The sequence below is a fragment of the Aquila chrysaetos genome, chromosome Z (genome assembly GCF_900496995.4).
Source record: "Aquila chrysaetos chrysaetos chromosome Z, bAquChr1.4, whole genome shotgun sequence".
Classification (NCBI taxonomy): Eukaryota; Metazoa; Chordata; class Aves; order Accipitriformes; family Accipitridae; genus Aquila; species Aquila chrysaetos.
Genome location: NC_044030.1, coordinates 31735496 through 31748448, shown reverse-complemented (window position 1 = coordinate 31748448; position 12953 = coordinate 31735496). Strand labels below are relative to the sequence as shown.

The following is a 12953-nucleotide window of genomic DNA, read 5'->3' as shown; positions in this document are numbered from 1 at the left end:
CTATAAGAGTGAGGCACTTTGGCAGTCTCAAAGGCAGTTCTGTGTCTTCCAGGCTGTGAAATCTGCAGGAGAGGAAAGGAAAGCCATACGTGTGGCATTTCCAAGACAGCAAGGTGTTTCAGTCTTAATTTCTGTTGCTTAGTGGGGATGAACTGCATTGAGTTATACTGCCGCTGTTGTTGCAGTGCAACATGGATTGTGTCCCTACCTTTTGTCAGCAGTGCATAGAACATGTGAATAGACTGATTTCTTTATGATGTATCTATCCAAGAATTTTTGAAGGGTGGGAAAGGAGAAAGGCCTTCTTAGTCTGTAAGAAAACCTATACTAAGAATGGAGCAATGCCAGTATATATTTGCGTGTACATAAAAGCCATGCAGTAGGTAGCAAAGCTTATCATATCATGATCTACAGTTGCTCATTTTAGCAGGGTCCTCCAAAAGTTATTTTGGCTTTACTTTGGTGATTCAATATTTGAAGTTATGTTAACATGCGAAACCGTGAATGATTTTATCATCTGCTGGTAAAATCTTAGGCTTCTGTAGCTTTCTTGTTGTTGTTTTCCTTCTCTGTGGTGATACATGTAATATCCTTCAGTTAAGTCTTTTGGTAGTGGTACTTCAGTACTTTCTGTATTTTTTTTTTCCTTACAGTGATTTTAAGCATTGGCAACAATCCATAATTTTTCATCCCATTTGCCTTTATCTGTTTATTCTTTTCTGCAGAAAATAACTGTGAGGTTCATTGTCAGTTTTCAAACTGATGCTGTTGGCCTTGAGTGTTCACTGTCCCTTTTTTGTCCTCTCTAGGTCACAATGGAATACAGGGAAAGTAATGGCGCAGTGGAGCCCATCCGAGTGCACACACTTGTGATTTCAGTACATCATGCCCCAGACGTACCTCTACAACAAATACAGAAGGAGCTAATGGAGAAAGTTGTTAAAGAAGTCATTCCAGAGAAGTATCTTGATGAGGACACAATTTATCATCTCCTTCCAAGTGAAAAGTTTGTAGAAGGTGGTCCTAAGGTATGGTACTTTGAAAGAGGACGGCCTATACAGACTTGTATTCTACTTTGCCACATGCTTCTAAATGTTCTCTTGAACAAAAGTGCAATGAACTGATTTAACCAAGAAAGCCTGTACATTTTCAGGGAAGCTTCAAGCATTTTGCTGGAGTTTTCCTACTGGACAGCTAGCAAACTGAAGCTGTACCTGCGTAGACAGCCAAATGTACAGATTCTTGGATCTTTGTCTTGCTTCCAGAAAGTATTTTAAATGACCAAAAGCCAGCTCTTAAGTTACACGCTAAAATGCCTAACTGCAAGTATCTCTTCACTTTCACAATAAAATCAAAACAGAAATTACAACAGATCTGATCTTCTACATTGAAATTATTCAGAAAGCTGAACTAATTTCAAGGGAGATCTTAAATGTATTAAGTCTCAATAGTCATTAGAATTTGACATGTGTTCTGCTTTCCAGGTGCTGGTACTAGGTAAGCAGGTCATTGCTGTGAAATTGTAAAACATTTTGTTACACAAAACTGTCTAATTTTGTATAAAGAGTTCCATGAAGGCCTAAAACTACAAGGTGTGTTTATGATCACACTGGAATGATGTAGGGATCCTGCTTTCACTGAAGAATAAATGTCAGCTTTATTCCTGTATTACTTACTTGGGGTTTAGTGGATTAACACAGTTTATCGTCTTTCAGAATGGAGTTTCTCAACACTCTGGAGTTCATTTATCAGCTTGCCATCACCAGCTTTGCTAATCTGACAGAAAGGCAGTTAATTCTCTGCTGGTTGGACAAGTTGGATCAGCTCATCAAGTTGTAGGAGGCAGACAGAAGTCCATGCAAGAGGGTGGGACTCCATTATTGGGGGCACTTGGGTACCAAGTGGTCCTTGTGCCACTTGTGAACCATTAAGGTGAACTCAGTACTCTTGTGCTGGCAACACTGAGCTGCAGCTTTAGTATGTGTATCTAAGTGAAGCTTGTTAACCTTTTAGGTCTTATGTGATCTGTTCTTCAGGAGGGCTTTTGTCCTTCTAAATTCTTGGCCTCCATCAAGTGTTACTGAGTGAAGTCATTGGCCAGTAATCCAGAGACAGTATTTAATGATTGCTTATTTGAAGGGAGTGCAATGTTTGTGATGTTGTGCCACATTCTTATCAGTCTTCAAAAGTGACTACAGCACAGATGGCTTAATACATCTCTGAAAAATACTCCAGTCATGTAGACCTTATTCATTAATTAAACAGTTGCATCTGAAGGTGAACACTGTGAACAATGGGTCTATCTGTGGCAAATACAAAACAAAGCTATACCCAATAACCCAGTATGGGACTGGGTAAACTGTTGTGTCTCATGAATGTATTCAATTGTTTGTCCTGCAGAGTGATGCTGGACTGACTGGCAGAAAGATCATTGTTGATACCTACGGAGGCTGGGGAGCCCATGGTGGAGGTGCATTCTCTGGAAAAGATCCCTCCAAAGTTGATCGTTCTGCAGCATATGCAGCTCGTTGGATCGCAAAATCTCTGGTGAAAGCTGGTCTCTGTAAAAGAGTACTAATCCAGGTAAAAGCAACCGTGAAAGTAATACACCATAACAGAAATTCTGTCTCATGTGTGGTCACCCCCTCAGAACACATACTACGATCACAGCCCCGCTCCAGTTTCAGAAAAGCTCTTCTCATACTAGATTGGGGCTCCAGGAAGTTCCTCTTGGGGGTGTGGTATTAAGGGGTCCCCCTATGAGGAAAGCCAAAGACACAGGCCAGGATGGTCCTGAAGCAAGGAGTGTGTTCACAGTGGTATTCTTTCTGCAACTCTGTTGCCATCCCTGGTTTGGATACTTCTTTGCATCATCCTTGCTTTTACTTCCAGCAAGTCTAGTGATCCTCTGCACACACACGCACGCCCAGTACTCCAACCTGGGCTGCACAGTACATTATAGGGTTATGTTAGCAGTGTCTAGACGTAGTTGTGCAACCTGCTGTACTATATGGTCATATTAGTTGTAAATTAAACCATATTAAACTGTATTTGAAATTACCTTAAAGTTACCATGAGTTCTCTACTGTGTGTTCCTAGTATACTACTATGGTGTAAGGTGTGATTAAAAGCAAAATTCAATTGTTTTTAAGAGTTTAAAACAAGAACTTTCATCAGTCTTACATGCTCAGAAGAAATGCACTTCCTTCCTTGTGCATGAATATAAGTCTAAGAAGTCGAAAGATGTGTTTTATTGACCCCTAGACACTTTCATCATTAAACATGAACCCAATATGAATGCTAAACAATTGAAGTTTGTCTAGGCAGTTTGCAATACTAGTTTATACACATACTTATTCTGAGTAGCTGCTGTGTAGTAACTTTAACCCAGTGCAACAAATTACTACAGTAAAAAGTACAGTGATCTGGCTGATGTTTTGCTGCAGAGGTGTGTTTAAAACCTTTTACTTTCTCCGTGTATCAGAGGAGAGGCCCACTGGATGTGGTTACAATCAATGACATCATATTATCCAAACATCCCAATTAGGAACAAGGCCCCTTGCTTTAGATGTTGTGCTGTGTTTGATACCTGATTAAACTTAAGATTTGGAGTTAGTCAAGGAAAGGGTAGATTGGGAATAAGCCAAGCACAAATAGTGATGGTTCACAAATTGTTGATTTTTTTTTTTTTCTGAGGGGACAGAAGACAAATTTCTGATTTCTTGGTATGCACATTTTGACTGGCATTTATGAACACATTGCTGTCTTAATTCCTGAGTTAGGTGGGAATGTTGTTATTCCAGTAATTCCCAGAGACCCTCCTTAAATACCTAAGCCTGATTCTAGATAAGGCAAGATTGATTTTTTTAACAGCAAACTATGGAGATGTCAGATATTAGCAGTGAAGGTAAGATGGGAGGTGAAGAGGAGGATGGGAGAGCAGAAAAGCAAATGCCCTGTGAAGATAGAAGGCTGGATTAAAGATTAACAAAAGGAAAAATGTATCAAGTGGAAATGCAAAGTGTTTCCAGCCCATTAGTGTCTGTGTGCTGCAGGAAGACCTTGCCAGCCTGCACTGAGACTCACAACTGATCTGGTTCTGCTATAGATATTGTTTTTGTGCTAACCACCTTTTCATACTGAAAGGGCAAAATGGATAATGGAGAGAACTGCAGGCTTATCAGCTGTATATTACCACAGATACCATGTAGGCTTTATTTAGCGTGGTATAGAATTGTCAGCTTATTTGTTAATGAAAAACAGACTTAGCATGATCTCATAATTAGCTAAGGGGAAGACAGTCATGATTAGGGCTGTTTCTAACAAAAATCAATTCTTGGTTACTAATAAGTATATAAATAGATCTGAGCCGTTGGACTACTACTTCCTGAAATCTGTAGAAAGCAGACACAATGAGGAAGACCAGTGAAAGCAAAACATATTTTCATCCAAATACACCATGATGGAAGAAAATGAAGTGTATGTTAGCCTATACTGCAGCAGGACTGTATTTTGGAAAGGGACTGAATGATAAAAGCAAATACATTTCCAGAGAACCTGTCTGTGCTGTGCAGTGCTGTGGTAAAAAAAAGCTAATGTGATTCTTGGATGTCAGAAAGGAGCTATAGAGCTCCTCTGTCCTCCTTTGAACGAAGTGAAATTACAGGGAATACTTCCTGGGTTACTTTGTCTGCTTCTGATAGCTGTGTTTTAAAAAGCAAATGGAAATATTGGATGAAGTTCCAGGGAGTGCACAGAAATAACTTACTCTGGGAATACAAGTCTGAGTGCTTTAGGAACATGGAGCCTTTTCTCATCTTGTCCTAGATAATCTTTTCTCTGCCTCAGAAAAAAACCCCAGAAATATTTGTAGATCTCAGAGTCTCCAGTCTCAAAGGCATGAAATCCTTTTGTCTAGCTGAGGCTGAAGGACACAGAATGGCGGTATCTGAGGATGATTAGAAAGTACCTCTTTTGCTTTTAAGGAACGTCACTTGGGTCTGATATTTGACCAGGCTGAGCATTCTCCAAGGAAAACAGATAACTTTCTAACATAAAAGACAAATAGCAAAAAAGTTTCTCCTAGCTTTCTTTATGCAGAAAAGGTGTGCATGAAACCTTCCCCTGATACATAAGATGAGCCTTTCGTTTCTCTTAAGCAAAAAATAGGAAGGACTCTTTTAACTGTGTTTGGGTTGTTATGCATGTGTTCTACAGCTATCATATGCTATCGGTCTGAGTCATCCTCTTGCAATCTCAGTGTTTCATTATGGAACATCAGACAGATCTGAAGAAGAACTGCTTGAGATTGTGCAGAAAAACTTTGATCTACGCCTTGGAGCTATCATAAGGTTTGTGTGCTATTAGTATTTACGGAAGAGAATAATGTTTTCAATGCTGTCTTTAACATTTAATGTTAAAAAGTTTCTGGCTCCTAACCTCATGAAAGTCATCTTCATCATAAATCTCTAATTGCTGTCATTTCTGCTTTTGCCTGACCCATGTACCCAGTACAACATACAAGGGCCAATTCATAAATCTGGTCACAAAATGTACTAATAAGTAAGACGGGTCCAAATTACACCAGTAACCCTGGTAGTGTGCTACGTTGTAGTTCACTAGCCAGGTGGTAGTGTGCTTGGTAAAGTAAAATTTAAATTTAACAGTAGATGTAGTTAGGCTTTCCAGTCTGTTTACAGGATGTGTAAGACTCCTAATCCCTGCCTTATCTGGAAGGCACCAGAAATACTGGCTCTTTCTGAAAGAAGTACCAGGCTAAGAATGGTCTCCCTGCCTTTGATCCTTAGGTGGCAACAACTTGTGAGACAGCTGCCACAAGATGGAAAGGTTCTGGTGCCCTCACTTCACAAGCAATCCCGTTAAAATGAGTAGAATGTTCTGTGCTGTCATTTGCCCTTGCTCATGTACAGAAGCTGAGTGTCACCCTACCACAATAGTGACAGTATGGTGTTTGCTGTTGCTGTTCTGGGGATTTTGGCTATTAGCCCAGAAGAGAAAAGAACACCCTCAAGTAACTAGCTTCTTCATGAGGTGTAAGTGTAACCTACCTTATCTGCATCAGAAAAACTGAACACTGAGAGCCTGTCTGTAGCTGTCATGCATTCTTCTGCAGCCTGTTTGAAGTCAACTAAACTTAATTAAAAAGGAATTTAGGTTTCTTAAATGCTCTCTTAAGATTTGGTAAGCCACTGAAATATTCTATGCATTTAAAAAACAGAAAAAGAATAAAAATCCTGTCATGAGATGAGCTGTCTTTAAGTGAAAATTCAGTTGTGATCAGAAGTATCATACAGTCAGAGAGGACAAGAAAATCCAATCCTACTTACATGGCCTCCTGCAGCCAACCCAGCCATATTCCTTTCTGGAATATTTCTGAACCTGAAAAAGCAGGTCTTTAGGCAAACATAATCCTTACGCTTAAAGAAGCATGGGAATTACCCTTTTCTTTGAGAGAAGAAAGGGCTGGAGGAGAAAAGCAGATCAGCACCTGTGCTTATCAGCAGTTAGCCACCTACATTCCAGGGAGCTGTAATTTGACCCTAGTATTTTTCCTTCTTTTTCTCCCTTTCATGACTGACTCATATGATGTTTTATATGAACTCTTAGGAGGTAGAGCTTCTTGCCTATTTGTAGTACAGCTTCCTAAGACCTAATGGTACAGGCTTATCTCAGTCCTGAAGAACTTTGGAATCTCTTGGCTGATTTTCACCAAACTTGACAGGCTGGACTTCTTAAAAGTTTCATGAAATATGCAATTAATGGAGAGAAACACTATCTCTTTGCTCTTCTAAGGGAGTAGCCACACTGTAATCTCACCCCTTATTAAACTCTGTGAAATACAACATGGGAGCTCAAGCCTGAGATAGCTACCAGCAAGAAGCTGACTCCATGCAGAAAGGAACCACTTTGTCACTTTCAGCAATGCAAGTTTTAAGACCTTTGTTCCAAAATGCTAAAACGTACATGTTAGATATCTCATTATTCGAAGAACATGCTTGTAATGATTCACTTCTCTTTTAAATCCAGAGCTATTAATGTCATTCTAGTCTCTATATTCCAGAGGAATCTTGAGCTTATTTGACTCTGAGGGGAGAAATGTCAACATCAGTGAATAGGAAGTCTCTTTTTTTTCCCTTAAAAAAAGGAAAGACATTTCTGACAAGCTACATCAACATTTTCCTGGTGTAGCCAGCCTTTTGTACTCCTTTTCAGAATGCTTCCTGAATATACACGCTGAGGGTAGAGCTGACATATTTTTAATAGTCAGAGATAATGCAAGGCATTATGGCAACTTCTGTTGCTACGTAATGTTTTCCAAGTGTTATCAGTTCACAAGTATAATCAAATCTCTTCTTTGCCTTTGTCATTATGACAGTTCATCGCCATCAGTAATTTGTGTGGTGGTTCCCAGACACTTTCCTTGATTCGGTGTGCTCAAAAATGCTGCATTTTTAAAATGCATTATCACAGCCCTGGAAGTGGTGAAGGCAGTAAGGGAGTAAGAAAGCAGGCAAAAACATGAGCATTGTTTAGTGAATGCTTCCTTGTTAAATGTTACCTCACAATTTTTAAAATCCTGTAAATGGTGCTGGCAATCCATTCTAATCAACTATGCACCAAAGTACTTCATGATGTCTTTCTTTTCATGTAGTCAGCACTCACATTGTGATGGCTTTTGTATTAGGGTCAAGCACAAATGACTGTAGTAGCCATTGCAGCATATGATCATGTTGCACAAAATATTACTTGAAACAAAACTTAGCTGCTGTACCTCATAAATGACCCTGTAAGTGCAAGAATGTGTAATCTCTTCACCATCTAAAACGTATTCATTACCCTGTTAGTATTTGTGGTTCTTTCTTTACTTTGCCATTCCTCCACCAATTTTCTCTCCAGCAGGTGATGATATAATCTATTTTAAGTGTGCTTTCAAAGATAATTAAAAAACATAACACCAAATAGAAGAAAGCCCAAGTAGAAGAAAATGTTTCAGGCCTTTCATGAAATGAAGAGAAACTTCTGTGTAGATACCTGTAGCTAATCATTTAGCAGAGCTTCAATCTGCTGTATTATGCAGGCTAAAAAGCAATAATCATGACTTTCACCTTCATTATTTATCTAGCCATAATCAGTGTTAAGCCCTATTCTAAATGGTGAGTTTGTGCATCTATATAAGTAGTTAAACTTCCACAGTTACCCAGTCTGCTAGATTATCATCTTTGGCTGCTTCTTTTGAGATCAGCATTGTCTTTCTGGCACAGTAGCATTAGAAAATATTCTATATTACATTTGCAATAACAGAAAACACATTGATGCTTGCACAGGTATAGTTGAACTTTATTCCAATTGTAATGCTTCTGCACTGTAATGCTTATAAAGCCTAACTGCATACTTACTGCATCTCTGATACATTTGAAGAAAGCTGACTGTTTCTAGTCACTTTAAAATTGAAACCATCAGCTCACTACCTTTCCTGCTGTAAATCCGTGTGATTGCGCAAGGAAACAACACCTAGGTTTTATTGTCTTTCTTCCAGGGATAATACTGATTATCCCTCTGATGTGTCTAAATCATAATATACATTGGAGTAGAGTTAACTGTAAGATTTGCTTTTTTTTTCTTTTCATTAAGGGAGCTGGATTTGAAGAGGCCAATCTATCAAAAAACAGCATGCTATGGGCACTTTGGGAGAGAAGAATTTACATGGGAAATACCCAAAAAGCTTGTGTATTAAGATTTTCAGAATGTTTCATGTAACTGACAGGTGGTTTAATAATCAGGTAAAATTTCAAGCTGTTCAAGAAAAGACTGTATCTACTGTTTTTTAAATGGCATTCTGTAGTTAATAGATTTACTTAAAATTATTCGTATTTAATTTCTAACTTTCATAGTGGCCTCACACTTTAAATGCATGCTGGTCTATCTAACATACTCTTCAGCTTTGTCTTTGGTAATGTGTGAACAATTTAGGCCTTTGGCTGTTATCAGATACTAAGTGCACAGATGGTTGTGGAAGTTGAAGTCATTCCTGTTCTGCCAGGGAAGCCCACTACTGCTTACCCAGTTAACTTTGTACTGAAGTAGATGGAAGTTGGTGAGGTAACTTCCAACAGCTCCCTGTAAGAGGAAAGCAGTATTAGCACAAATTGCCATAATTATTTGGGCCAGTACTTCCATCACTACAGCTTTAGTTATGGTCCTTCTAGTCCAAGCAAATTAGTAAAAAAAAAACATTTCGGAACATTGTTCATTGTAACCCTAAATATACTTAGCTATAAGGTAGTGTCATCTGTTTGCTTTTAACATTACAGTTTTGTAGGTGAATCTGTGAAAACTGATGAACTCCTGTGTTGTAATTCTTTTATTTATTTATATTTACTCCTTCTCAAACTGAAATTTTCCATGTCTGCGTGAATTGAAATTGTCTATATAAAGTTTCAATTAAGTTTCATTTGGTCATTTCTGAAATGTTAAAAAAAATTGTAAAAAACAATTGTAGATTATTCCCTTCCTTTGACTTCTCTGGCTGAAAGCACAAAATGGAGAGAGAGAATTCAAAATAATTTACCTTCTCTTCAAGGACTAGAGAAGCTGAAAAGGCTTGTATACAGAAAGTAGCAATTCTGGCAAACAAATTTATCATCAAATCATAAACTAAGATAGAATGTTGGAATGCTGTAACCGCTTTTACTTAGTATCATGGAATTTTAAGAGACAATTAAGCAATATGGCTACCCCATCCCCAATAAGGGAAAAATATAGGCTTCAGTGGTAAGTCTAATCAAATGCAAGTAGTTGAATATAACATTAGTCTCAAGCAAGTTTTCAAAAGCTGCTTGCTTTCACGTAAAGACCAATCGATCCACTGCTCCTTTGACAGACCAGAGCTGAAGTGAGGTCACTGTATGGCTGTAGCTGCGCCTTACCGGGCCTGGTACAGTTAACCTGATCTAGCACAGTAGCCCTGCAGTCAGTCTTGTGACCTACAAAACCCACATTTTTTTTTTTGTTCTGTAAAAAACTAAATTCATTTCTGGAATAAAAGCTGCAATTTTTTTGTGGGCTTTTTTCCAGTTTTCTATTTAATGACGAATTTTCCTTTTTATCACAGGACCCTGGACCCTGCCTTTACCTGAAACTAATCCAGTTTAGTATGCATAGGGCCATGTATGCATAAAACGTGTCATTAACCTTTAATAAAATTTGTTCAAATTGGTATTGTCTAGGGAATAGTAAAGTAGCTTGCTAAAAATTTGAAATGTCAGCATAACTTCCAATTTAGTAATACAGGGGTACAATGTTTAAATGGCAAGGGATTGCAGAGATCACTGTACAGTAAACTGACTATAATGACCTTTTGAAAGAGGATTCAGTAAATGGGCATATAGTCTCAATTTTACAGCTGTCTCAATTACAATTATCAATTTTATTGTCATCATACATACTTCCAAAGTTGAACAGTGCTTTGGTAAGAAGCTGTGATGCGAAGAGCATTTTGATGAAGAAAAAGTCTCTTGTTAAATTTAACAAGGAAATGATTTGTTCAATGGAGGTGGCTCTTAATCATTGCTCATTGTAAAAAAAAAAAAAGCAGAGCTTAGGCCTTTCTGTTAGACAGCTGGAGCCTACAGGAGCAAATTGGACCACTGTGTGTTTCAGACAGTAATAACACGTTTCTACAACACTACTTTCACCTTACTCTCTGGCTTCCTATAAATAGACTTGAGATCAAAGCTACAGACTTTTTCTTCAAGGAGTTGGATAGTCTTTGTCTCCAGATGACAAATCTTTCTTTCCCCTTGTTGTTGATTTATGTTTCAAAGTAGCTAGGAGCCCCAGCTGCAGAAGAAATCCCTAACCACAGATTGGAACAGGTACAGTATACATCCAATCTCCAGAGATACTGCCTACAAATTTTAGCAAGTCTTCTAATAACTAGTGAATTAGTTTTACTTACATAGGGTAGCTAATTTGCCCTACATAAACTTTTTTCTCAAGAACAGCAAAAGACATATGCCTTGTTCGAAACAAGCAAACAGAGAAAAGCTATCTCTGCTAAATTTGTAGCATCTAATCCGAAGTCAGAGACAAAACTATTGCTCCACAAAAGCAGTGAAGTAATTTTCTTTGAACGATTGGCATGTTTTCGCATTATCATTCTAGAAATCAATCAATAGAGCTGGAACCTCAAAAATAAAAAAGGGTGCCCAAATCAGCCATAAGCATTAAAATGGCAGTTATTGCTGAAAGTTTAGCTAAATTATAATGTAGCCTACATACACAAGGATCAATCAAAATATTTTTACTTCCAAATGCTGCAACTATTGCTTTATTAAACTTGTTATTTTAATATCAAAGGAACAGGCTCTTCTTTGAAATATGTGGTTATGCTATGTTATAAAAATCTCCCAGAATATAATGGCTCATAGTCTAAGAAAAAAATTATAATTGCACATCAGAAGAAGACCACAATAGTTTATGCATTGTGTTTTGCAACTTCATCCAAAGTAGAAGGCTGTACAGATATTCAACTAATACAAAAAAGCTACATGAATGAAGAATCTGTATTGCAGAAAATTACTTGGGTGTACTGTACACTGTAACATGTGGAGGTATTAGTGGCTGTTCTAGAAAATGATTTTTTCAAATAGTGAATTTGGATGGGCACTTCCAAAAGCCAATAGATGATTCTTCCTGGATTGCATGAGGCAGAATTAAACCTAAATCTTTCAAAGGGGCATAGTTTCACTCAAACCTAGACTAGCCAATTAGGGAAGAAAATGAATGAAACAGAAGTGCCAGCTCGGCTCTGAAAGTGCTTTTTGTATACTTCTGGTCTCAGAAGAGATGAAGGGTCTCTGCATGCAAAATGAAGACATTAAATTAAGAAAGGTCAATCCCGTTCTGTTTGCTTTGTGTCAGGATTAGCTTTGTGACTTATGCTTTTGGAGTACATCACAAGAGCAGCTGCACTAAAAAATACAAACCCTGGAGATGTATTTAATCTTCCTTCCAAGGTGTACTTTTGAAATAGTTTTTCAGCTGTGCTGAACCTAATAAACCCTACCTAGAGCCATGCAGACATTATTATATATGCTGTTTTCCTAGCTATATTTTGATTAAATGCTATATAGAGAAATGCAAAGTAGAATGCTAATTCATTACTATTTAATTAATTTTATTCCTAAGGAGCTGAAAGCAATTACTGGAATGGAAATTAAAGTGCATATCTTTTATTACATGCTAATAGAGAGAATGAACTTTTCATGTAATAATTCCTAAGCTTATAGCTTTGCCTTGCCTTGACCTTATAATACAAAAGGAAATCCCTTCTTTACCACCTTCCTCACGCAAGATTTTTGGACAGAATGACCCTTGCCTCATCCTGGGTGAGGCTGTAGAAGGAAGAGAACTGGATGAGAGTTAAAACAGGAAGGCTGGAGCAGAGCTTTTTCATCAGGAGCTCAACTATCCTGCAGCAGTCCAGTGTGGCTGTCAGAACTGGGATGCAAATTAGTAACAGATGGCACAACCTTGTTTTCCTGTGCTTTTCAACAGGGATGATGCCAGCTTATAAATGGATAAGCCTTACTGCCTTTAACAACTTCAAAAAAAATCCATAGGCCTCTCAAGCTGCATAAATAAAAATACAACATTACTCTTTTTTGCCAAGTACTGTTGAAAACTGGAGCATTTTACCACACTTCCGTCTCAGCAATAAATAAAAAGGTCAGCCCCGCTAATGGAGAGCCTTCTAGACAGCTGCACAGATTTCAAACTGCATCTTACTTAGTGGTCTGCTTGACCTTTCTGGTATAGTCCTGAATATTTAAAAAGACAGGTCAGTAAAATATTACCCAGGCATTCTTCTAAACTTTTTGGCCCGAAAAACTGCATCTACATCAAGGCTTTCCTCACATACCTGCAGTAGT

The 12953-nt window shown here is 38.1% G+C and overlaps 1 protein-coding gene across 3 annotated transcripts in view; it reads left to right on the top strand.

Annotated features, from left to right (window-relative positions):
• The window catches only part of LOC115336590 (S-adenosylmethionine synthase-like), a 33116-nt gene extending 20416 nt beyond the window's left edge, over window positions 1–12700 (top strand). For all 3 annotated transcript variants that reach the window (XM_030003848.2, XM_030003852.2, XM_030003850.2), the window contains 4 exons: window positions 810–1028; window positions 2401–2583; window positions 5218–5351; window positions 8653–12700. In XM_030003848.2, the coding sequence (XP_029859708.1) occupies window positions 810–1028; window positions 2401–2583; window positions 5218–5351; window positions 8653–8755 (639 nt within the window). In that variant the 3' untranslated portion in view covers window positions 8756–12700. The remainder of the gene's footprint in view (window positions 1–809; window positions 1029–2400; window positions 2584–5217; window positions 5352–8652) is intronic.
• Window positions 12701–12953: the final 253 nt, after the last annotated feature.